We start from the raw sequence: 26,481 nt of genomic DNA on the forward strand, positions 1-26,481 counted from the left end.
TGCATATACTTTAATTTAGATAATTTAATTGGCTAAAAAATGCATTTGAATACAGAACAAGTTATATTATATAATAATTATAAATTTTAAATCATATAAATTGTATTATAAAAATAGTATACCATAGAAAACAAAATTATTTTTAATGTTCTCCAAACACCAAAAATGTATATAGTTATATTTTATAAACTAAACTATATATATAAATATATGATATAATAAAATTTTCTTTTCACAATTACACTTTTTATATCTCATTTTTTTTTATAAGTGTTAAATAGTTACATTTAATATTCTATATATGCTAAATAAACTTGAAAGAAAAAAACTACAATATTAATAAGTGATTTTCAAGCTTATTTTTTATGGAATAACTAAATATTAAAAAGTATTTTTTTAATTTATTTTTTATAATATCGTCAAACATAAAAAAATTATTTATTTTATAAAAAACTATTTTTTAACAAACAAACTAAATATAAAAACCATTAGGGAAGGAGAACCATCATACATGGAGCAGGGGCCAACTAAAACATGTATTTAGGGATATTGGAGGGCATGACACTAAAGTTTTAAAATCTTTTAATTTGATCCTTAAATTTAATTTCTTTTTTGTCATAGTAGTTGTGCATTTGGTTATTCTAAAAACAACATATTTGCTCTCTAATTATCTCTTTAATTTGCCTCGTGTTAAAAGTTGTCCTTGTAATATTTATGATGGCACCCCACTCTTCTGCCCCTACCTTCAAGATTTTAGAACAAAATTTTGGATGCAGCAAGAATTTGTCTGTAATTAAGCATCTTTTTAAGTGATCACTTGGTGCAAAGCATGGTCTACAAATATATTAGGAATGCGTTTTCCGTTTCCATTTCTCTCGACACAAAAGGTTGACCAGCTAAGTCTCCTGTGCCGCCCAAGTAGTATTGTTCCTCATCTTTTCCCTTTATCTAAAGATAACTAGTGTCCATCTTTACCACCTCTCAGGCACAAATCCTTTTGCATTAACGAATGTGAATTGCAACGAAGGATACAGGCTAGCGGCTCATCGGGTAGCAGTCAAGGGCTAAAAAATTAATTAGAAGAAGAGAACATTTCTGATTCAAATCCTACTAATTACATTTTCAATTCATATGTAAATATATAATTGTTGGGGATCTCGAGTTTATAGTTTTTGAAAGCGATAACTCACCAGAGTTAATGTGTATGGCATACATTTTCATTGTTTGAGGCTGCATCGTTTTAGAATGAACCTCCTGGAAGTGCATTTTGAAGCTGCCCTTTAATCCAATTCAGACCTGTACAGGCCCATCAAGTATTTTTGCATAGAAATAAGTTCAGCTGAGCTGATAAGAAAACCCATCCCATTAATTAGCTCCTTGAACTTGTAAGCTGGCCTAATATACTTCGGCCCAGCAATTCTTTGGACTTATAAGTTGGCTTAAAAGGACTCCACAATTTAGCTAGCTAGATTCCTTTCTCTGTGAATATTTTGTTTTTTCCTTCTGAAATATTCTAGGAAATGAACTATTAGGTTATGTGTTTATATATATATATGCACTTAAAATCAATGGAGTCTTCACTCTATGGCAATTTAGAATCCAAAATGATGACCTGATCAAACAGGAGCCCAAGCCAGATTGTAGTAGATGGAGTATATACTGAAAATGGAAGAGAGAAATAAAATGGGTGGATTGCAAAACGTTAAATGGAAGCTACAAGATATTTAGAAAGAAAGAAGAAGAAAAATGATAAGAAAAAGGCCCTAGCTACACCTCACTAACAATGGCCTCTACCAGCCATTTTTTTGAATTCATCATCAAGCCAGGACTCAACCTAAACATAAGGGTACAAAACTCCATCTCATTCAAAGCTCCATCTCCATCTAAATCACCTTCTCTCAGCATGCACCTTGCTTCATCATCAGTCATATCTTGGAATCCAAGCAATTTTGAATTCCTCTTCAAGCTCTCAAAGGTGATCAAACCCTTGTCTTCATCAACCAACAACTGAAATCCATTAGACAACTCCTTCATAAACCCTTCAGCTCCCAACTTATCCACCATGGAAGGAAAGAAATCCTCAAACACAATCCCACTTCGCGACGCCATTAATTCGAAGCCAAGATAAGATGGAGAAACTCTACAAGTTGTTACAATGGAAATGGGACTGGGCAAGGGTCCATATTTATAGCTTGTAAAGTGAATATTATAAAGGCTTTGGAGCAAAGGAAAAGAAGTATTCGAGGAAAGATCAGTGGATGCATGTTAATGACAAAGAAAGTACAGATAATAGAGGTTAGATGTGAAGGAAGGTTGTTCTTACCGGCTTTTTTGCAGCGTATGATCCGTGGCCATTTCTGCCGTGAATTGTTCTCCTTCCTCGAAGTTGCATGGGAAGGTGCCCACTTTAATTTTTGGTCATGGGCATTTTCCTGACCACAAGTTCAACTTGTCTTGCTCAGGATTATTTACAAAAAAACGCCACGCAATTAACATTATGAACAGTTCTTTTTTGTTTTTGTTTTTTTTTTGTTTTGACCCCCCGGCGCCAATGGTGAAGAGTCGAAGGGGTTTGCTTTTGCTACGAAACAATGGATGGAGACACGTATGCAAGGATGAATATATATATATATATATATATATATATATATATATATATATATATATATTATTTTAATATATTTTCAAATGATAAATATATTAAAAATTAATCATTATTATATATACTCTTAAATACTCTATACACTATTACAAATCTTATTATTAATTAATGTGACAGGTGATGTATGGTATCATGTTAATATCTTACTTATATGTAAATAATTAATTTATTCTTTGTGTTAATAAAGTTTTTCCTTATAGTTTCTTCATTTTTACTTTAGTCTTGCTCCACATATATATTTACGTACTCATTCATTTACTTGAAACTTTTAAGAGAATATATAGTTAGAGTTTTTTTAATTATCTTGAAAATTAAATCACAACTTCTTTTTTAACTTTTATATATCTTTAGTCTATCTAGCTAGATGTTTGATGTGCTAACAAATATATAAAAAATTTGTAAAATTGAAAATGTAATACGTAATTAAAAACTTATTATTGATGTGGCGTGGCAGGTGAGGACTGATATAATATATATCAATAATTTTACTTTCTATGTAAGTGATTGATAAAAGTCTTCCATATAGTTTTTTTTTTTTTTTTTTAAGACCTGCTCCACAAACATGTATAATTGAAGTTTTCATGGCATCACCTCCTGACGTATTCATTTAGAGGTCTGACCAATCAATGATAAAGGAATTGTTTTAGAGCAAAACAATTCACAGCTCGACATTATAAAATAAAAATAATGAGTGTCAATCCCCAGAAATTACAAAGAAAATAATTTAAATTTGTTATTACAAGGGCAAAAACATTAAAAAAGAATAACATGACCAATCACTGATTCATTCGACCTTTCACTGTACTGTAGTTGGATGGTTTCCATGTTGGGGATTTTTGGCTAATTGCGGTTTTGAGAATTTAATTTCCCACCCAAACCTTTCATTTTCCTGTCAACATTACATGGAAATAATCAATGGATAGCACATATTTTGACATTTATAGGGTAGTGATCGGTAAGCTTCAGGTATTTTCTATAAATTCCAAGAGAGGAAAGACATGGCCTAGTGAGCCTGACATGCAGTGGACTTGGTAGATTTTTTAGCAGCTTGCAGCAGGAAATGACAAGTAGCAAGAACAAAGCCAAAAAAGGGCGTTCCTTCTCTGAAGTTGGGTTTTCGACGTCTTCATATCTTTAACCTGCGTAGTGAAGGAGTTGGCAGCAAGGGATCGACAACAACTCCAAAATGCCCGTTGCTTCGGTGAAGATGGCTTGAGTATCATCTTTACAGCTTATGCAGTGACAGGTACTTCTTAAGAACTGCTGGTGGAGGCTGGAAACGAATCTGGGATAGGTCAGTCAACCGTACAGGGAAAAAAAACAAAAACAAAAGACAAACAATCCAATTAAACATTGGCGAATTGGTTGTTACACGCCTAAACTATTGGTTAAAGTTAATTAAGATTTCTTGACTCTTGATTTTCTAATTTTAATCCTTCATGCTTTAAGATTAAGACAATAAAAGCTTGAACTTCCGTGAGTTAAGTTGAGTTGGCAGGTAATGTTACGTTACAAGTTGAAACACACATAGTTATAAAATTCAAACCAAACCAATTTGAAAGATGGACTCGAGACACATTCTGGATTTGAACCAGTTTATATTACAAAATAATTAATTTAGTTTAATTTATTTAAAAAATTAAATTGGCCTACAACATGATTAATCCAATCAAGATTTAGTCCCAACAAATGACAAATTTCTTTAAAAAAAAAACATTTGATTTACCAGCATATTAAAATGAGCGGGGATAAAGATTAAAAAAAAATAGAATGAGAATAAATCAAAATGAGCATAGATAAAACTTATCAAAACTAGCGGAGATGAAGAAAGATTAAAATCACAAATAAAGAAGAAGAAGAAATAATAGATGAACTAGCGTAAGCGAAAGCAGAGAGGGAACTATAGAGTCGGCTTCCTAGCTATGTTTTTGTTAGTGATAGTTTTGTTTGGGCTTTTTGTTATAGAGTCCAGCAGGATATAAATGGGTTGACATTATAAGCCCAATTTCAGCCCATAAGCTTTTAGTTTATAATAATATTTTTTATGTTTCAATACAAGTCGACTCTCTTGATCCGGTCTTGATCCGGTTTAGATTTAATAGCTTTGAAAGCACATGATAAATCAATAGCAAGAAAAAAATACAAGAAAGAAAATAGAAAAAAAAGAAAAGAAAAACTAACTCTCTCTCTCTCTTATGATACTTTTCAAAATCACAAACACCAAAATCTACAAACAATTACCACGATAAAAACAACTTCATATTATTTGTTTTTTTTTTTGTTTTTTTAAGCTGACACAATGATAGTGATAAATTAAAGACCTTATTTGTTTTTTAAGAAAATACTTTTCTAATACTATTTTCCTTACTTTTTTATGTTTAATGAGTATAAGAAAAGTTAGTAAAAAAAAAAAATTTTAATTAAAAAAAAAAAGTTAAGTTTTCATTCTAGAAAAGTTTTCCTTTTCTTATCTTTGGAAAACACTTTTTTTTTTAAAAAAAAAAAACACATCATAAGAGGAAATTGTGGTTGTTGCAAGTATCTAGTTAACAAGGTTATATATCTATAATATTATATTTAAAATATTTATATTATATATATATATATAATAAAAGAAAATCACTATTATTCTTTTTATATCTCATTTTTTTATTACATGTGGTCAAATATTTATATTTAATATTCTATATATGTTATACAAACTTGAAAAAAAAAACATTAATAAGTTATTTTACAATTTATTTTATATAATATACCCAAACATTAAAAATTATTTTTTATGATATTATTAAATATGATAAAAAAAATCACTTTAAAAAAATACTTTCCGACTAATAAACATGATTAAAAAAAACAAAAGAGAGAGAGATTTCAAGTTTGTCTTCCAAGGAGGAATCCTTGCATTGGCCATTACTTTCATGCCATATTAACACCTATACTAATCCTCTATGATCCACTACTATAATCAGAATAAGAGAATGATCCGGGATAGTGTAGACCCATGGTATAAGAGATTGTGTTGAGATATTCCAGTCCCACAATTTCAACTTTCTCACTCCTAGTAAAAAACCAATTATTATAAATTGATCCACAATTAAGGAGAACTATGAAAAAATATAGCTTAAAGTTATTTCTTTAATTACAAAATGGTTATGACATATGAAAGCTTTTGTTTTTTTGTTTTTTTTCTTTTTATTAAAGTACTATTTCGGCAGAGTTTTATTAATTAACTTACCCTTCTCTCTCTCTCTCTCTCTATATATATATATATATATATATATGTGTGTGTGTGTGTGTGTGTGTGTGAGAGAGAGAATGTATACTACTCCCAATATCATTTTTTATTTCTATAACACACTTTGAATATTTTTAAGACGATTACACTTTTTCTCGATATAATGTAGGATTTTTTTTATTACATCAATTTTTTTTTTCAAAATTTTCAATCAAATATTTCATCTAGTTTTTAGGAATTGCTTTGTTATCTAATGACTTTATAATAGAAAATACTATTTTTTAAAACCAAATAATATTGTTTAATAGTTTTTTAATACCTAAATTATGTAATCAATTTTATGGACAAAAGTGACTTGTTAACCAAGCTATAAGTCTCAAACAGATAAATAACGAGAGGGTGAATTCAACAACTCAGTGAGTAGATAACGTCAATTTACACATACAAAGTATTAAGGCAAAGAAAAACATATACAAATTTGACTTTAGGCTTTTACAAGAAAGTTTCACAAACAAGCCATAACATGGGATATCATAAAGTAATGTTCGTCAAAAAATCAAAATGCAATGACCATGTGGCTCCAGACTATGGGATGATCAGTCACCACAGGTTGGTGACTCCTCTAATCAACTAGGGTTGAAATACAATGTGCACAAAGACTAATACTACCCTGTTAGCATGATTATTCTGACTGGTATACCAAGGGTTTATACCGTAATCAAACAAATAGAATTATATCCCAAGGCTCAATTCATGACATCAATCAAATAAGGAGTTATCATATCAATCGTACACATATCTCATATCCATAACTAGATTCAACAAATTATCATCTTTTATCATACCAAAAGATAACACATACACACACATACACTACCAAAAAGCATGATCCATTTCATTTTAACAATTCAAATATTTATACTATTTCTCATGTATATAGAATATTATCCATTCACTTGACTCAAAAGCAGAAGAACACAAAAGCAGATCTCGAAGGAAATCTTACTAACATCTTGCAGGTAGACCATTAAGATTATCTTAATACAAAAGAAGACATACTAAAAAAACAATTAAAAAAACATACAATATATATAATGCACTTAGCTTAGGGTATAACCCATAACACTATACGTTTATGAACTAAAACGTAATTATAAACTGGAATCGATCCACCTGATCGATCCCAACCTTATCATAAACTGATCGAACCTAAAAGAATTGATTATACCTTATTGCACAGTCAATCGGTCTACTAGATCAACCCAACCGGTCGATTGATTGGTCAGGAATCCCAAACCAATCTAACCTAAAATGGTAGATCCAAAATCTCAACCCAAAACCTCAAAACCCCAACATAATCAACCTATAAAAATTCAACCTACCACGCTATAATCAATTAATCCATCATATATAATCAATTCATCAATTAATCTCCTAAAATACAACTCCAAACCTTAAACCTTAACAAAACCAAAAATCAAAACTAAGAACCATAATTATACACATTAAAGCATAAACTTTACCTTAAAAACTTAGTTTCTAAAATCCTCTTCCCTTTCATCTTCTTCTTTCTTCATTCTTCTCCTTCCTTTCTCTCTTTCTGGTTCTTTCTCTCTAATTTTAGATTTCTCTCTTTCTTTTTTCTTTTTAGTTTTCTTCCTTTTATATATATCAAGTTCTTTGTTCAAATACTACAATACCCTTCAAGAGCATTGTTGCCTTTTCTTATTAAATCTTTTTTTCTTTCAAAACATCACATTGGCCAGAGAGGAATGAGTTTTGAAAAGAATTTTAAAATCTTATTCAAAAAATCAATAACTATAATGTTGAGAACTAACATGATTTGATAAAATAGACATACTTTATGCTATAATCTCTAAATCAAAACATTCATGATGAAGTAATAATAATTACATTGAGAACTAGTCACTGAAAGGTTAAGTCAAATCATTTGACTTTCTTAATATTTGAGTGATCATAACAGGTTGCTATACATTGTACTTGATCTTCAAATATAAGTCAATCAATTATTGAATTAATAATAAATTAAACCATTTAATTTATTTAATCTTATTTTATTTAGGATTTGGATCAACTTATTAGGGAACCTAATTAATGGGTCACACATATAAGAACTATTGGTCAAAAATTAAAATAGATGATTAATCATATGTGACTTGATTGTAAATAAATTTTAGAAATTAAGGACTATAGTTTAATTAATAAAAGGGATTGCAATTAGAAACCTAAAAAAATCAAGTAAGGACTTGATTGAATAAATTTATAAAATTATCCTAAAATAATATATGTGATATTATTCAGGGGAAAAATTAATATTTTTCTATTTATAGGATTTTTTGGTTTTTCTATAAATAGAGTGCTATGTCTTTTATTTTTGAAGAGAAGGGTAAGAAAAGTACAATATAAAAACACATAAAATACAAAAAGAAAGCTAGCAGTACTCTAAGGTATAACAATCTCTCTCTTCTAAAAGAGTTCATGAGATTTCTCACTGGTAATTTATATGGATTACCCTTAGAAGTTGAATATCTGGAAACCTTGTGGTTGACAACAACTTAGCTTTAAAGCAAATATTTAAAGTCGAAAAAACATATAATATTCAGATAATTATTTTGTATAACTCTAAATAATTCTAAATCTGTTTAATAAAATCCTTAAAATTTTAAAAAATATTTAAATTTATTATTTTTACGGCATGTATATATTTAAAAAAACCCAACTTTACACTGATAACGGGAAGTCAAGGAAGCTAGCTAACTTAGCTGATGATCCAACAGGCAAAGACAGTTTCTTGACGATTAAGAAAACGGTAAAGCATTAAAATTACATATTCTAGTGCTTATTCATACCATTCTCTTTGTTCAGGGCAAATGATATATCATTTACTGCCTTGCCATCCACATGCAATTTGACAAAATGGTACAAGAAATAATACATGTCATGTCACTAAACTGAAAATTCAGAAAAACTAATCAACAAACAAAATAAATAACGAACAACCATTGTCCTACTTGCGTTGACTTTCCTGCAAAGCTAGATAGATTGGAAAATTCTGAAGTGGGGTTGTCGGATCTGAAAAACTGATTGTCCAGTTCCATATGCATAGAGATTCTCCAATTCTTAACCTCTTGAGAATCTTTCTGAACAACAACATAGGGTCATTGGGAGAGACTGCAGTCTTGAGTTATACAATAGAAATGCGTTTTCTTTTCAAGTTGCGTCAAATGATTGAATCAAATAAGCTAGCAAGCAGGTACTTTTGCTAAGAAGAAAGGATTACATGGGATTGGATAGGTCAGGACTCAGGAACAAACTTTTGGGGGAAGGTAGGTAGAAATTTGGATATGGGAAGGAACTAAAGAATTTTAATTTTTTTTAATCATATATGCACATACCAAACACTACCTATTAGGGGAAAAAAAGAGAGAAAAAATGGCGATGAAATTGGAACAGAAGATAGGTTTATCACCTACCACTGGAAAAGAAGTATCTATATCTGTTACTGCTTTTAGAATTTTTTTGTGAACAAAAGAGCCAGACTTTTCTGATGATTGGTCAAGTTTCATGAAATGAAAGATGACTGCTAAGAGCCAATGCTTTGGTTGAAAGTTGTTCCTGTAGAGGTTGTATTTTGTCTGGTGGAAACTCAGAAGTATCTGATTTAACAATGTCACAGTTTCAGATCTTAAAGGCCGTTAGATTGAGGTCATGATGCAGTTACTTCTCTGCTACATTTAACTCTATGTGATGATCCTGTATTCTGGGATAAAATATTTCTATACTCAACGGGAAAAAAAGTGCGTTGTTTATGTCTTTATCAACTGCATGTCCTTTCACAACACTGAAGAATAATCACTAGATGTTTAATGGAACTTTACAGTTCATGTGTGTTTGTTTGTGTTGCATTTTCTAGTTTTAATGGAACTTTAATACAGAAACTAGAAAGTGTTTTTCGAATGACAGATTATCAAAAAGTTACAATTTCCATCAGCTCCTGGATGACTAATGTCCAGCATAGGGAATAATTTCCTGCCAACAGGATTACAGGAAGTTTTTACTACCTGGAAATCTTTTGTCTTCCTGACCGCGTCGTCTTGTACAATGTTGAGGATAATGGAATAGGTGGTTATCTGGCTGTTGTTTCTCTTGACTCATAGGGAAAATTGGCAGATGGGCTAGAAGTTAACAGGAAGAAGACTGTACTGATCATCATATCTCTAAACTAGAAGTAAGAAGATACATCATTTTCATTTTATTTGTTTATTGACTTTACTGATCATAGACTACAATTTCCTGACCATGTCCGTTGATGTTACAAGTTTTAAATATTAATTTAATAATTTTATTTATAATGCATTTTATTTTAAAAATATTTAAGGAAAAAACTGAAGTGGCATTTAAATTGAGGCCAAGGGCATGAGTTTGGAAGGATGGATCCCTTGTCTGGCTCAAATTAAAATACCTAGGTGTGCTTGACTGTTTTTTTTTTTTAATAGAATACTATTTTTTTTTTTTAATAAAAACAACAACACATCATCCTAGATAAATGACTTGTCGTTTATTTGTGCATTCTTTAGACATCTTTAATGACTAAAAAATCATTGTCTAAGTTTTGAGATCCCAAAAATATAATTCCCAACAAAAAAAACACTTAAAAAAAAGTCTTAAAAATATAAGCAAACTCATTTCTAACCCAACAAAACCTTTTAATCAATCTAAAAATCCAAAATTAAACCAAAAGAAAAAACCTAGCTGAGCGCCTATATTTGTTTTTTTATAGCAGGATTAAAGTTCCAATACTCCTCCATAAAACTTTCCTTTGCAATGCAAACCCATTAACTCCAGGATTGTCTTTTTTTTTTTGGACAGGATGTGGCAATAACCTTTCTCTATTCTTCTTATTTTTAAGCAATTTTGTTTCTCTTTTTTAATTTATCATGGACTGAAATATAAAATAGATAAAATTTAAGACTGAAATGTAAAATTTTAAAATTATAGGGACCAACTGAAGTTTGCCACGCGAAAATAAAAAAAAATAGTATTTTTTTATTCTGGTACTTGTTATTTCAATTTATTTTTTATTTATAATTTTAAATTTAATTTTATAAACTAATCTTTAGTTAAATATAAGAATTTAATTTCTCACACACTTTGTATATGCGAGAGTATGCAAAGAGAAACAAATCCCAACATATAAAATGACATGACATAACATGAGAGGATGAAAATTAAAAAATAAAATGATGACCAGCATTAAAAACAAAAAGTTTAATAGTAAATAGCAGGCTATTGTAATGCACATTTCACATTTTCTTTAATTTATTAGTACTATTAATAAATGCAAATTCATAAATAAATAAATTGAATCTCTCTCTCTCTCTCTTCTAAATCTAGTTCCGATTATTTTTATTTGTTTTTTTATCAGTATTTTTATTTTCACCCCTAATTTAATAAAAAAAAATTTGAATAAAAATTTAATAATCATACATATTAATTTTTTAAAAATTAGTTTATATAAATATGAGATCTTTGATCTGTGAAGTTTAGTGATGCAGGTTCTAAGATTGATTTATGGTGATTTGATACTTTTCTTGATACATAATGCAACAACGGTCTAATTTTTGAAAGCTACTTAAGAAAAATTATAGCTGGTGAATTTAGAAAATAACTATATATTTTGATCCTTATTTGATTCAATGAAACTATCATATTCCACAAAAATAAAAGAAGAAAAGTCAAGCTTACATTCATAGTATATTCTGAGTTTGATAGTGAAAACAAATTTAAAAATACTCTTGGAAGGAATATTTTCCATCTTGAGAAAAATAGGACACGAAGAAAAGTTCAATTAATTCCGTGGTGGGCGTTCATTTGATAAGTCATTCGCTATTGATCTAAACTATTTCACTCTCGTCAAGGGCAGGTGATAGACAAGATATGGGGTTTGTCTACTGCAAATTTGTAGCAATTCTTCTTCTTCTCTTCGTGCTCCTTTTCTGTTTCGATTTTGGGGTTGCGGTAGATATCATTACATCATCTCAGTTTATCAAAGATCCTGAAGCTATAGTATCTGCTAGAAACATCTTCAAACTGGGATTTTTCAGTCCTGTTAATTCCACAAATCGTTATGTTGGAATATGGTACAATGATATGCCTACAGTGACTACAGTATGGGTAGCTAATAGAAACGAGCCACTCAATGATTCATCTGGGGTCCTGAAAATATTCCAGGATGGAAATCTTGTAGTTTTGAATGGTCAGCAAGAGATTCTTTGGTCATCAAATGTTTTAGCTGGAGTTAAAGACTCAAGAGCACAGCTTACAGATGAGGGAAACCTTGTCTTGCTCGGTAAAAACAATGGAAATGTCATATGGGAGAGTTTTCAGCAGCCTTGTAATACACTCTTGCCAAATATGAGAGTTAGTGCTAATGCAAGAACTGGCGAGTCGACAGTACTAACATCATGGATAAGCCCTTCTGATCCATCCGTCGGACGCTTCTCTGTTTCCATGGATCCCTTAAGAATTCCCGAAGTATTTGTGTGGAACTATAAGAGTCCATATTGGCGGAGTGGTCCATGGAATGGTCAGATCTTTATTGGGATTCCTGAGATGAACTCTGTTTATCTGGATGGATTTAATCTTGCAAAAACTGCAGATGGAGCCGTGTCTCTAAGTTTCACTTATGTAAATCAGCCTAATAGCAATTTTGTTTTGCGTTCTGATGGAAAATTGATAGAAAGAGCCTGGAAAGTGGAGAACCAGGATTGGTTCAATATCTGGAATAGGCCAGAAACAGAGTGTGACATTTATGGAAAGTGTGGAGCATTTGGAAGCTGTAATGCTGTGAATTCACCAATCTGCAGCTGTTTGAGAGGGTTTGTTCCAAAAAATCCAGATGAATGGAATAAAGGAAACTGGACAAGTGGTTGCCTTAGGAGGACACCACTAGAATGCACAGAAACACAAAATATAAGAGAAGTGAACCCAAAAGATGGGTTCTTGAAGCTTGAGATGATCAAAGTACCAGACTTTTCAGAGTGGTCATCTCTGTATTCAGAACTAGAATGCAGAAATGAATGCTTAAGTAATTGTTCCTGTATAGCTTATTCATATTACAAGGGTATTGGTTGCATGTTGTGGACCAGAAGCTTAATTGATATACAGAAGTTTTCCGTTGGTGGGGCAGATCTTTACCTTCGCTTAGCATATTCAGAACTTGGTAATTGTTTCATTTTCTCTTTGATTTTCATTAAAAATAATGCTTCATATTTTCTTCTTTTGTGCTACTGCTAATGTTTTGTGTACCAGTATTCATGTTAGAAGTTGCAGCCGATCCCTTCGAGTAGTTTGTTTTGTCAAATAAAAGTAGCAATTTTATTTGCAGATACAAAGAAAAGCGTGAAGATAGTTATCAGTATAACAGTGATTTTCGGAACTATTGCCTTTTCAATCTGTGCATTTCTTTCATGGAGGTGGATGGTTAAACATGGAGGTAAAAGCTTTTCAGTATTAGCTTATTGGGTATTTAGAGTTTTGCAATTTCAATGATGCTTAGCCTCTGAATCTTAATCAGAAAGGAAGAGGAAGAGCAAGGAGATATCATTATCCAAAAGCGAGGAGCCATGTCGGTCATCTTCGTATGGAAATATGATTAGGAACAGTGGGGGCAAAGTTAAACTCCAGGAACTACCAGCTGTATTCAGTTTACAGGAGTTGGAAAATGCAACGAATAGCTTTGAAATATCCAAGAAGCTTGGAGAGGGAGGTTTTGGTCCAGTATACAGGGTAAATTTTCTGCTCTACTGGAGTTCTATTGTTAGTTAAACCGAATAGGTAGTTTACTTGTTTAATGGACTTTCCAGGGGAAATTACCAGATGGGCAGGAAATAGCTGTGAAGAGACTTTCAAGAGCATCTCAGCAAGGGCTTGAAGAATTTATGAATGAGGTTTCTGTGATATCCAAACTCCAACACCGAAATCTTGTGAAACTCCTAGCTTACTGCGTTGAAGGTGAAGAAAAGATGTTGGTCTACGAGTACATGCCAAATAAAAGCTTGGATGCATTTCTGTTTGGTTAGAACTGTCGCCCTTTCTATACATCTGTAGCTGTAGCATCAAGCAACATTCAGTTTAATACACTTAGAAGCTGATTCTTTCATTTGTCAAGTCAGTTTGATTCATATATTCATGTTTTTATTTTATATTTGCATGCAATTTATTCAGATCCAGCCAAGCAAGAACTTCTAGACTGGAAGAAGCGCTTCAATATTATCGAAGGAGTTTGTCGAGGTCTCCTGTATCTTCACAGAGATTCTAGACTAAGAATTATTCATAGAGATCTGAAGGCGAGTAATATTCTGCTGGATCAAGAACTTAATGCTAAAATATCAGACTTCGGAATGGCCAGGACTTTTGGAGGCAGTGAAGATCAAGCCGATACGACAAGGGTTGTTGGAACCTAGTAAGTACACATTGCGTTTTCCAGTTATAATCATTGCAATGTATTGCTTTTTGAGCTCAGAAATGTTTTCTATGCTTTGTGACAACATGCAGTGGCTATATGGCCCCTGAATATGCAATGGAAGGGCGTTTTTCAGAGAAATCCGATGTCTATAGCTTTGGAGTTTTGCTGTTAGAGATAATAAGTGGTAGAAGAAACAGTAGTTTTTACGACAATGAGAAGGATTTGAGTTTCTTGGGATTTGTATGTCCATCCAACTCAATACCTCTGTAGTGCAAAGCTCCAATTTCCCCAACCGTAAGGTTAAACAGGCAAAATTCTTACTTGCCTTTTTCTTCTTTTACTTTTCAGGCATGGAAATTGTGGACTGAAGGCAAGCTTTCAGCTCTAGCAGATCGAGTACTATCTGATCCATGTTTTCAAGATGAAATTTATAGAAGCATACATGTAGGTCTTTTGTGTGTTCAAGAGTTTGCAAGAGATAGGCCAGCTGTGCCTACAATCATTTCAATGCTTCATAGCGAAATTGTGGATCTTCCTGCTCCCAAGAAACCTGCACTTGGTTTCGATATGGACTCCCTTCAACGGAGCCAAACGATATGTTCTAATGACATAACAATTACTGTTATTGGAGGGCGATAGGGAACGAGTTTGAGGCAATATTTTTCTGTTACATGTAAATCTAGAGGTATACTTGTAGCATATTAGCATGTCATCAGGCTTCTGAATCCGACACTCAAAATACCAGTGAAGGAATTAGAACGTCTGATGTCAATATGCCATTGTAGCCAAAACTAGTTACTTTCTCTCTTCTCTTCTGTATGTTGATTGATAGACATAGTTATTCATCACAAATGGCTAGATAAAATCCCATGTTGTCACGCACTTTTTTCCCCTCCAATTTGAGATGATGGAGAGGCTTGGTGTTATGATCAGTATATGTCTATGTGTTACATGTGCAAACTCTAAACACCTCTGACAATGAGTCATGAACAAGGCAGGGGAATGATTTTGAACATAGCCATAGCGAGAAACTTCAAAATCACCAAACACACCGTTTCATTTGTTTAATTAGTAATGTGTCAATAGACACGTGTAAGAAACCTGTCACTCCTACTATTCAGGATGAGCACCTTGCATGCATATAATGCACTGAAACAGAATGAAGCAGGTAGAGAAAAAGAATACGCATTGTGTGTGTGAAGAGAGAAATTCGGGTGAATTTGCTCCCATCCTATCCAAGTCCAATTTCAATTTCTGTTTTCCATCATTAAGACTAGTTTTGAATTCCAAATATGTTCTTGAATTACTCTTTCTGGTTCTTAAGTTTCTGTAATAGTGACAGTATTCACTTTGAATAAAATTTAGTGTTCTTAGTTTTGTTGAATCGTCACAAGTGGTATCAGAGCTCTCCTTCCTTGGACTGGGAACATGGCACCTGATACAAGAACCGCAGAGATCAAAAGACTTGAAGATTCTATTGAATCAGCAAAAAGAGAGGCCAACACCAAGTATGATCAGCTAGTTAATCTTATGAAGGACCAAGGTCAAAGGTGGGATCACATTACCAATAATCATGAAGCTCAAATCGGGGGAATTAAAGATCTGTTCCACGGGTTGACACAACAACTGGAATCAGTTATGCAAAGGTTTCCTTCCCCCTCAGGGGAATCCAGTCAAAGCAAAGATAAGCATGCTGCTTATCAAAATGAATCTTCATTCAGGCCTAGCTACTCAACTGAAGGAAGGTCAGCGGCTTACAAGGTACACCGACCTAAACATCATTTTCCAGAGTTTGAGGGTGAAGATGTGCATAAATGGTTGTACAAATGCAACCAATACTTTGATATAGAGGACATTGATGAATCAGATAAACTGAAACTAGCTTCCTATTACCTAGACGGCATAGCCCTTTACTGGCACCAAAATTTTATGAAGAACCAAAACAATCAGAAAGTGAGCTGGGGGGAGTATATAGAAGCTCTCTGTTATAGGTTCGGGGGGCAAAAGGATCCAATGGAAGACCTGATAGATTTGAAACAGGTAGGGACACTGGAGGATTATATCCATGATTTTGATGTTCTATGGAATAAGACTGGCATTGGGGAGAGGCAAGCCTTAATTATTTTTTTAGGTGGGTTGGAGCTGGAAATTAAGAATACTGTAAAAATATTTGAACCAAAAGACCTTAGGCAAGCCTTCAATCTTGCTAGGTTGCAGGCAAACACTCTAACTCACAGACAAAATCTGGGATATATACCAAAACACTCATTGTCCACAACATCTCATAGCCTTCCATCAAAACCCATACACCAGCCAAATCTTACTACAACTACCTTTTCCACAGCAAGCAACATACCACCAGTTAAAAGCCCTTCCTGGCAAAACAGTTTCCAAAACTCATTTAATAGAACTACCAATAAGCCCACCAAATCTATAAAGAACCAGGAGTTTGAAGAACGTAGGCTGAAAGGATTATGTTTTTGGTGTGATGACAAATTCGTGCCGGGCCATAGGTGCAAGAATAAACGATTATATTCCCGGAGTATTCTAGAGGAGGAGGAAGAAACTAACGGGGAGGAGGTCCAGGAAGAGGAAATCATACCCCACATCTCATTGAATGCCTCAAACACAAGAATTGCAACCACAAGCTATAATGGAGAGAAGAATTGCACGAAGGAAAAATCAAGCAGTCACCCAAGTTTTAATTCATTGGAAAGGGCTCCCACCTGCCGATGCCACATGGGAAATTGTGGATGAAATCGCAGCACGCTTTCCTGATTTCCACCTTGAGGACAAGGTGGTTTTGATGGGGGAAGATTTGTTACATGTGCAAACTCTAAACACCTCTAACAATGAGTCATGAACAAGGCAGGGGAATGATTTTGAACATAGCCATAGCGACAAACTTCAAAATCACCAAACGCACCGTTTCATTTGTTTAATTAGTAATGTGTCAATAGACACGTGTAAGAAACCTGTCACTCCTACTACTCAGGACGAGCACCTTGCATGCATATAATGCACTGAAACAGAATGAAGCAGGTAGAGAAGAAGAATACGCATTGTGTGTGTGAAGAGAGAAATTCGGGTGAATTTGCTCCCATCCTATCCAAGTCCAATTTCAATTTCTGTTTTTCATCATTAAAACTAGTTTTGAATTCCAAATACGTTCTTGAATTACTCTTTCTGGTTCTTAAGTTTCTGTAATAGTGACAGTATTCACTTTGAATAAAATTCAGTGTTCTTAGTTTTGTTGAATCTTCACACTATGCTGCCACTAATCAGGACATTGGCCCCGAGTTGGCTGTAACACATGGGTTCAGGCCTGGTGTTATGATTAATCTTTTTTTTGGCTGTAACACATGGGTTTAGGCCTGCGTTTTCCAGTTTTATTGATTTTGAGTAATATTTAAAAGATTATAAATAAATTTTTTATATATTTGTTTTATGATAGGTATATTTTAAAGTTTAGTGTAAGAGTGGTGTTTTTATGAAATAGCTTCTACGTTGCCGATCACCGATCATGGTCCCAAAATTCATGGTACGAAAATCCAGATTGTGACATTACTGTTGCCAAATTTGATTTTTTTTCTCAAGTTGAAGTCAATCAATGAAACAAAGTAAATATCGATGGCTTGCATGGAATCTTCCTGCCTTGGTAAATAAGCAATAATCACACAATTTGGTCCCTCCATAATTTCATGTGACTATCACATAAGCCGGGGCCGACCTGTCAGTGAACTGAAGAAGAAAAAGAAGAAGAAGAGGAAGAGTAATAAGCCATGCTTGTCTTTTCTTCTTCTTATTCTTCTAAACCGCTTATCAATTTTTTGAATACCTATCAATTGAATCATTTTTTGAGGGAAAAAAATGATAAATAACAAGAAATTAAAAAAATTCAAGAAAATCGTGTAGCATTAGATTATAATTCTAATATGAAACTTAATGATAGGTCCCACAAACCTAATAACTCAAATGTGTTCTAAAAAAAATCTTTTTGTTTTTTTAATTATTAATGTGTATCATCATTTTCATAAAAAAAAGTCTTAAGTATCTAAGTCATATAACTAGCTTGAGAAATTTATTCATCGATAAGAAGAGGAAAACACATCAATAGCTAGTCTAGTACTAATTTCATGAGATAATTAATCTTAAGAGATAGACAAATTATATATGTCTCATTATTTGACTTTTAAGATTTACAATTTATGGTTAATATTTATTTTTTTAATTAAATTTCTTTAAATATACTAAACTGAGCTCTTAAAATTACCTCGTCGTGAAGTACTGTTGTATAAATTAACTAAAAAAACACTCTTATCATGGAATAATAAAACAAAAAAAACTAATGTCCCATGATTAAGTTCTTACTCAAACTAATTTATGTACGAAAAAAATATTATTGTTATTATTATTACTAATAATTTTTTACCGTCTAGACTAGTGCATCGATCTATCGGTTAAAAAGTGTTTTTAAAATACAAAAACAAATAGATCCTTAAAATTAACTATTGGCTTGGTCTCCAATTTGTAAGAGAAAAAAATGATTAGAAAATGAAATTTGATTTTTCTAAAATTAAGAATGATTAAGAAACAAAATTATATAGTGGATGTTAAATAAACAATGTAAAATATTTATTAAATAGAAAATTGAATTGAATATGCAACACATGTGTCAGTATGAGATGCCCATTGTTATCTAACAATAAATACAATGTCTTTCAATGGTCAAAAATTCCTTTTTCACTTTGTTGTTAGAATCATCATGGTATCTTCTCCTAGTAGAGCAGTGTGTAACCCATAAAAAGACATGAATGTAATAGTGGGAATAAGTTTAGCCTCTAATACATGAATCTCTGTGTGTTACACTTAGTAAGCAATCACCAAAATCAAACAATGCACAGTGTGTGCCTATTTTTCCATCCTTTTTGTCTCATTTCATGTTTTTTCTCTCGTCCTTTTCTTCCCAACTCTTTTTCATGCAATAATCTCCCAAAAAAGATCTTAGAAACAAAAGAACTCCGAAAGGTGATGTGCAAATGTGCTCACTGTTAGCTTAATTTCATCAAGAATTATCGACATGAGGTTATATTGGAATTCTTGAAAACTATAGGACTGATGTTGGAAAGTCTTAAATTACGGAAACCAAAATCCTGCTAAATTAAATTTTAGCATTTTAACATAGTCTACCTCTCACCATCCAACTGAACAACTCAAAAATGATGAGCAGATTACAGGGTCATCCAAGGCTCAACTTCCAGGTTTACTAGTTTAATTCAAGTTAAATAAAACTATTTTAAATAAAGAAAAAATTTAGAGCTGACCCAGCCAAGTCTCACCAGGATTCTACCGTTTATGCCTTCGAAATAAAACCTAATTCAGACCGAGCTTTGAGTCAGTAGCTTATCAGATCAACTTGTAAGGCCATACTAGGTTTAATAGAATGGAACTATAAAAAATATTTAGCATTTGCACATTTTAGCTTTGATAATCCATTGTCTACTAGTACATGTTACAAGAAAAATAATCTTGAACGGGAACTCATTATCTGGCATCAACAACTGTGACTGTCACGTAATTGATGGAACACTTTTCTTCGTTTTGATGGGGTCTTTCTTCATTGAAGTGGTATTTCCTTTCAGCAAATGGCGGTTGCTTTGGAGTTGCAAGATAAGAAATTTCACTATTCAGCATTGAAACGACAGTAGAAGCTGTTGGCCTATCTTCTGGAAATTCTTGAACACACAATAGGCCCACATGTATGCATCTAAATATTTCCACCTGCGAACTCGGATCAGATATTGCTGGATCTACTAGAGCTGAAATGTTGCCTTCATTCCACAGTTTCCATGCCTGCGAAGTGAAAGTAGTAGCACAAATAAGAAAATAGCAATTTAAATGTTGTCAGAAATGAAATCCAAGCATTACATATGACTGCTGCGTTGAGTTTTATGGACATACAAATCCTAAAAGACTCAAAGCTTGCTCATTCCCATAGAAACTAGTATTTCTTCTCCCGCTTACAATCTCTAACAGCAAAACTCCAAAGCTGTAGACATCTGATTTCTCAGAAAATCTACCTTCCATTGCATATTCAGGGGATATATAGCCACTGCATATCAGCAACATTGAAATATGAGAGACATTTTTGAGATAATAATGTGATTCTGTAAAATGACTGGAATTTCAGAAAGGTAAGGATGCTTACTAGGTTCCAACAACTCTTATGGTATTGGCTTGATCTTCATCTCCTCCAAATATCCTGGCCGCTCCGAAATCTGAGATTTTTGGCTTAAGTTCTGGGTCCAACAAAATGTTGCTTGCCTTTAGATCTCGATGAATAATTCTTAGTCTAGAATCCCTGTGGAGATAAAGGAGACCTCGGCAGATTCCTTCGATAATGTTGAAGCGCTTTTTCCAATCCAGAAGTTGTTTTCTGAGAGGATCTAGACAAATTGCAGACCAGAAAAAAAGTGTGAGAGGGTAAATAAATGACTAGATCAAAGACAGAAATCTCTTATTTATATTTACTTGAGATAGGGCAATCAGCTCTAACCATAGAGAAATGCATCCAAGCTTTTGTTTGGCATGTACTCATAGACCAACAGCTTTTCTTCTCCTTCAACACAGCAACCAAGAAGTCTTACAAGATTCCTATGTTGCAGTTTAGAAATCACCTCAACCTCATTCATAAATTCTTTGAGCCCTTGCCCAGATGCTCTTGAGAGTCTTTTCACTGCTATTTCCTTTCCATCTGACAATTTTCCCTTGATAATCACATCATATTTTATCAAGTTGTTCAATTTTATTCAATAACCATAAAAACTCCACTAGAGGAACAGCATTACCTTGTACACTGGACCGAAACCACCCTGGCCAAGCTTATTTGAAAGATCAAAACCGTCTGTTGCAGCTGTCAGACTCTCTAAACTGAATAGTGGTAGCTCCTGCAGTTTAACATGGTCCATGCTGTCTCCAGCCATGTCTCTATCCAAAAATGATGGATGTTTTTCATTCGTATCAGAATGCAACTTCTCTCCTCCTTCCTTTCTCGCTGAGTTAGATTCAAGACACAAGTCTTAGTTCAAATTGCATGTTTTTCCAATCTATTAATTTGATTTATGAGAATTTGTATATTACCTCTATGTTTAGACATGAACCTCCATGTCAAAAGAGCACAGATCATGGCACTGGTGATTGTTCCTATAACGGCACTTACGATGACAATCACTTTTTTCCTATGGTTTCCATCTGCAAGTCAGAAATCTTTCAATTAACTAAATACTTTTAAACCATTGTAAGATTGCTAGGAAATCAGGAAGACAACAAAAAGATCTACCTAATTCGGAATACGCCATTCGAATGTAAAGATCTGCACCACCTGTGGGAAACTCCTGTACATCAATTAGATCTCCAATCCATGACATGCAACCAATACCAGAGTCATACGCATATGCTATGCAAGAACAATTTGTCAAGCACTTGTCTTTGCATTCAATTTCAGTCAAACGAGACCATTGTGCTAAGTCAGGCACCTTCATATTACCTAGCTTCAAAAAGACATCATTTTTTCCTGCAGCTTCACTCTCGCTCTTTACTCTCTCACACTGCAATGATTTCCTCCTGATACAACCACCAGTCCAGTTTCCTACGTACCATTCCTCTGGATTGTTTGGCTCAAACCCTCTTAAACAGCTGCAGATAGGCGATGCCTGTGCATTACAGCTTCCAAAAAGGCCACATCTGCCGTAAAATTCACAATCAAACATTGGAACACTCCATAGAACAATCCGATCCTCCATGCCATGCTCCCAACGTGTTTGTTCTAGTTGTCCTTGTGAGGTCAAAACAAAGCTCGACATAATAGACTGATTAGCATAAGAGAAAGTTAGATCAATAGTACCTTCTCCATCATCTACAAGATTGAGCCCATCAACAGCAGCAGAATTCATATAAGGAACTCCAATAAAGACAAGACGGTTCCATGGACCACTCCGAAAATACGGATAATTATCCTTCCATATGAATATCTCAGGTATGTCTAGGTGATTAAGACCCGCAGAGAAGCTTCCAATGGATGGATCAGTAGCACTTTTCCATGATGTTATAAGTGTCTTCCCACCTGTTCTTTTATTGGCGCTTAATTTCATATTCGAAAAGAATGTATCGGAAGGATATTGGAAGCTCTCCCACATGATTTCTTCGTTGTTGTTATCTCGCAAAACAAGGTTTCCGGTGTCCGAGAGCTGTGCACTTGAATTTGAAACAAAATTCGACACATTAGTTGACCAAAGAATCTCTTGCTGCCCATTCAAAACTACAAGAGCGCCATCTTTCGATATGGCCAGAATCCCAGATGAGTCATTTAGAGGGTTGTTTCTATTAGCTACCCATATGGCTGTCACTACAGGAACTTCATTAAACCAAATTCCTACATATCGATCGGTGGAATTAACAGGGCTGAAAAATCCCAGTGTGTATATATTTCCATTAGAGACTATAGCCTCTGGATCCTTCAGGAATTGGGTTGATGTGATGGTATCTATGGCAGTGATAATCTCTACGCAAAAAGAAGATGTTAAGAGAAGCAGAGCTACTGAAATTTTGCCTCTGCCAAGTCCCATAATTTCTAATTGCTAATTCTCGATGAGCATGGGATACATTACACTACTAGGCTTTAATATTAACTTTTCTCAATTAGCAGCAATGGGAAAAGAAAACCTTCCCTTGTGCTTGGGCCTAGCTCAAGCGTCAAGGACTTCCCTCACCGGCGTTTGGGTCAGACCTTGGGGGAGACTTCGCCCCTAGTTTAGTCCAACAATTAGGCTGAATCCCACGCTGGCACATAAAACAAATGTACAAATTCTAACAACACCGTATGAACACAGCACCATCTCTTTTTATAGACTGGCCTATGAAAAAACAATCACCTCCAAGAAAACAAATCTTACTGGGTTAATTAACACTGCCATTCTCTCAAGCTAGTTAGTACGTTTTCTCCTCGGATGAACTAATCCTTTTGGTGAGCTACTCTTTCTCTTCCTAAGGTAAGCCTTGTGATCCTATAAAAAAAAAAAAAAGTTTGAGGTTAGTAATTCTTTATTATTTTAGAAGTCAGTGAAAAAGAAATTATTTGTTAATTAATGTTTTTTTATGTAAAATTTAACGTGAAAGAGATTAAAAGTGAAAGAGATTAAAATTAATATTTAAAATTATTATACATTTGAAGTGAATATTTGAACTCAAGGACTACTAGTTTTTTGCAACTTGAGGTGAGAAGAGTTATTTTTAGGGGAAAATTATTATTTTTATTTAGTTTTAAAAAATAATTTTTTATGGTGTTTTTATTCTTCCTATTTAGTTTAGGCTTAAAATTAATGTAAATAGTGTTTTTTAGTGTTGATTTTAGCAAATTATTTGAAGATATATTTGGTAATAAAATTTTAAGTTAGTGTTTTTGTGTAATAATCCTATTTAATAAAATTCTATATTAGTTGTTTTTTTCTGTTACTTTCCTTGTTAAACAGTGGAAAAAAAAGTCTCTCTTTCCACCATTTGACATAATTTATTTTTCTAGTTATTTTTAAATTAATTTTTTTTAATTCAGTTTTTTAATTTTATTTTATTTAGATTTAATTTAAATCGATTTGAGAAGATATGCTCTCCACGGCTGCCTAGTTATCGAAATCTAAAGATACATTCATTAACTGGGCCAGCTTTAACTACTATTTAAATAATTTTATATGATATTCTTTTTAGAATAAAGTTAAGAATTATTTCCATTTAAAATTTATTAAATCAAAGTTTTCTCAACAAATTAGCATACCAGAATCTAAATTAATAGTATCAATCATAGCCCAACTTGTCTAGAGAACGCAGCAAAGAGTCAATTTTTCCATCAGCTGTCAATCATGATGATAATAATGCGTGCAAAAACCAAGAAATTATCATGTTTTTGAACTTAGGTCAATACCAGGGCACCACTGAACAGAAAATTATAGGAAAGAACCAAGGCAGGGGTCATCGATAAAACAGCATTGCTTATTTACCAAGGCAGGAAGATTCCTTGCAAGCCATCGATATTTACTTTGTTTCATTGATTGACTTCAACTTGAGAAAAAAATCAAATTTGGCAACAGTAATGTCGCAATCTGGATTTTCGTACCATGAATTTTGGGACCTGATCGGTGATCGGTAACGTAGAAGCTATTTCATAAAAACACCATTTTGGTGATTGGTAACGTAGAAGCTATTTCATAAAAACACCATTTTTATGCTAAACTTTAAAATATATCTATCATCTAGTAGGTGGTCCAGTGATAAGAGTTTGGAACTAAGAGATTTGCTCCTCCTGTAGTTTTAGGTTCGAGCCTTGTGGTTGCTAATATGATGGCTACTGGAGATTTACGTGGTCGTTAACTTCATGGTCCATGAGATTAGTTAAGGTACGTGCAAGCTGACATATAAAAAAATTATTTATAATCTTTTAAATATTGCTGAAAATCAATAAAATTGGAAAACGCAGGCCTAAACCCATGTGTTACAGTAAAAAAAAAAAAAGATTAATCATAACACCAGGCCTGAACCCATGTGTTACAGCCAACTCGGGGCCAATGTCCTGATTAGTGGCAGCATAGACATATACTGATCATAACGCCAAGCCTCTCCATCATCTCAAATTGGAGGGGAAAAAAGTGCATGACAACATGGTATTTTATCTAGCCATTTGTGATGAATAACTATGTCTATCAATCAACATACAGAAGAGAAGAGAGAAAGTAACTAGTTTTGGCTACAATGGTATATTGACATCAGACGTTCTAATTCCTTCACTGGTATTTTGAGTGTCGGATTCAGAAGCCTGATGGCATGCTAATATGCTACAAGTATACCTCTAGATTTACATGTAATTTATACAACATTCATCCACGAGGTAATTTATACAACATTCATCCACGAGGTAATTTTAAGAACTCATTTTTTATATGAATTTAGGATATTCAAAGAAATTTAATAAAAAAAAATAAATAGTATTGTAAATCTTAAAAGTCAAATAATGAGACATAATTTGTCTCTCTTAAGATTAATTATCTCATGAAATTAGTACTAGACTAGCTATTGATGTGTTTTCCATGAATAAATTTCTCTAGCTATATGACTTAGATACTTGAGACTTTTTTTTTTATGAAAATGATGATACACATTAATAATTAAAAAAAAATACAAGATTTTTTTTAGAACACATTTGAGTTATTATGTTTGTGGGACCTATCATTAAGTTTCATATTAAAATTATAATCATATTAATATTAAATTATAAAAAATAAGATTTTCTTGAATTTTTTTTCTTTGTATTTATCATTTTTTTCCCTCAAAAAATGATTCAATTGATAGGTATTTAAAAAATTGAAAAGTGGTTTAGAAGAAAAGAGAAGCGTGGCTTATTATACTCTTCTTCTTCTTCTTCTTCTTCTTCTTCAGTTCACAGACAGGTCGGCCCTGGCTTAAGTGATAGTCACATGAAATCATGGAGGATTTGGGATTGATGGCAACGTGGTAGCTTTAACAACTTGTCGCGTTGCATCACACCATGGCCGTCCTCATCTACTAGTTTATCCTCTTCTGTATATAATATAGCGACTAGCGATCTTTCTTTTTGGGAGATGCGTAGTTGGTAACGCAAAGTGTTTTTTTATTAGAAATAATATTTTTTTTTTATTTTTTTATATGATTATATTAAAATTATTAAAAAAATAATTTAAAATTATTTTTAAAGAAAAAACAATTTAAAAAAAGATTTGGCCAGACAGCCTAAATTTGTGTGTTTTTCTGGTGGTTTCACCGTGTGCATCTTCCCCCCTCTAAAACTTTAAAATATATCTATCATCTAGTAGGTGGTCCAGTGGTAAGAGCTTGAAACTAAGAGATTTGCTCCTCTTGTAATCTTAGATTCGAGCCCTGTGGTTGCTAATATGATGGCTACTGGAGATTTACGTGGTCGTTAACTTTATGGTCCATGAGATTAGTCAAGGTACGCGCAAGCTGACATATAAAAAAATTATTTATAATCTTTTAAATATTGCTGAAAATCAATAA

General features: G+C 33.0%; 3 protein-coding genes across 3 annotated transcripts; 1 reads left to right on the forward strand and 2 right to left on the reverse strand.

The window, feature by feature from the left end:
- Positions 1 to 1,666: 1,666 nt before the first annotated feature.
- On the reverse strand, positions 1,667 to 2,385 carry LOC7479105 (calcium-binding protein PBP1). Its single transcript, XM_002305588.4, has one exon. It carries the CDS (start codon positions 2,107 to 2,109, stop codon positions 1,768 to 1,770), a length of 342 nt encoding a protein of 113 aa, XP_002305624.1. The 5' UTR covers positions 2,110 to 2,385; the 3' UTR covers positions 1,667 to 1,767.
- A 9,310-nt stretch (positions 2,386 to 11,695) lies between these two features.
- Positions 11,696 to 15,250, forward strand: LOC7479106 (G-type lectin S-receptor-like serine/threonine-protein kinase At1g11330). Its single transcript, XM_002304924.4, has 7 exons — positions 11,696 to 13,140; positions 13,306 to 13,413; positions 13,495 to 13,706; positions 13,784 to 13,994; positions 14,145 to 14,382; positions 14,475 to 14,625; positions 14,734 to 15,250. The coding sequence occupies exons 1-7, from the start codon at positions 11,856 to 11,858 to the stop codon at positions 15,022 to 15,024; spliced, it is 2,496 nt and encodes an 831-aa protein (XP_002304960.2). The 5' UTR covers positions 11,696 to 11,855; the 3' UTR covers positions 15,025 to 15,250.
- Positions 15,251 to 19,815: 4,565 nt separating this feature from the next.
- LOC7458582 (G-type lectin S-receptor-like serine/threonine-protein kinase At1g11330) lies at positions 19,816 to 23,419 on the reverse strand. The gene is made up of 7 exons (XM_024599359.2): positions 21,725 to 23,419; positions 21,526 to 21,636; positions 21,234 to 21,439; positions 20,942 to 21,152; positions 20,594 to 20,831; positions 20,347 to 20,497; positions 19,816 to 20,238 (listed from the first exon to the last, which is right to left on the reverse strand). Exons 1-7 carry the CDS (start codon positions 23,007 to 23,009, stop codon positions 19,930 to 19,932), a joined length of 2,511 nt encoding a protein of 836 aa, XP_024455127.1. The 5' UTR covers positions 23,010 to 23,419; the 3' UTR covers positions 19,816 to 19,929.
- Between the last annotated feature and the right edge of the window lie 3,062 nt (positions 23,420 to 26,481).

The sequence above is a fragment of the Populus trichocarpa genome, chromosome 4 (assembly GCF_000002775.5).
Source record: "Populus trichocarpa isolate Nisqually-1 chromosome 4, P.trichocarpa_v4.1, whole genome shotgun sequence".
NCBI lineage: Eukaryota > Viridiplantae > Streptophyta > Magnoliopsida > Malpighiales > Salicaceae > Populus > Populus trichocarpa.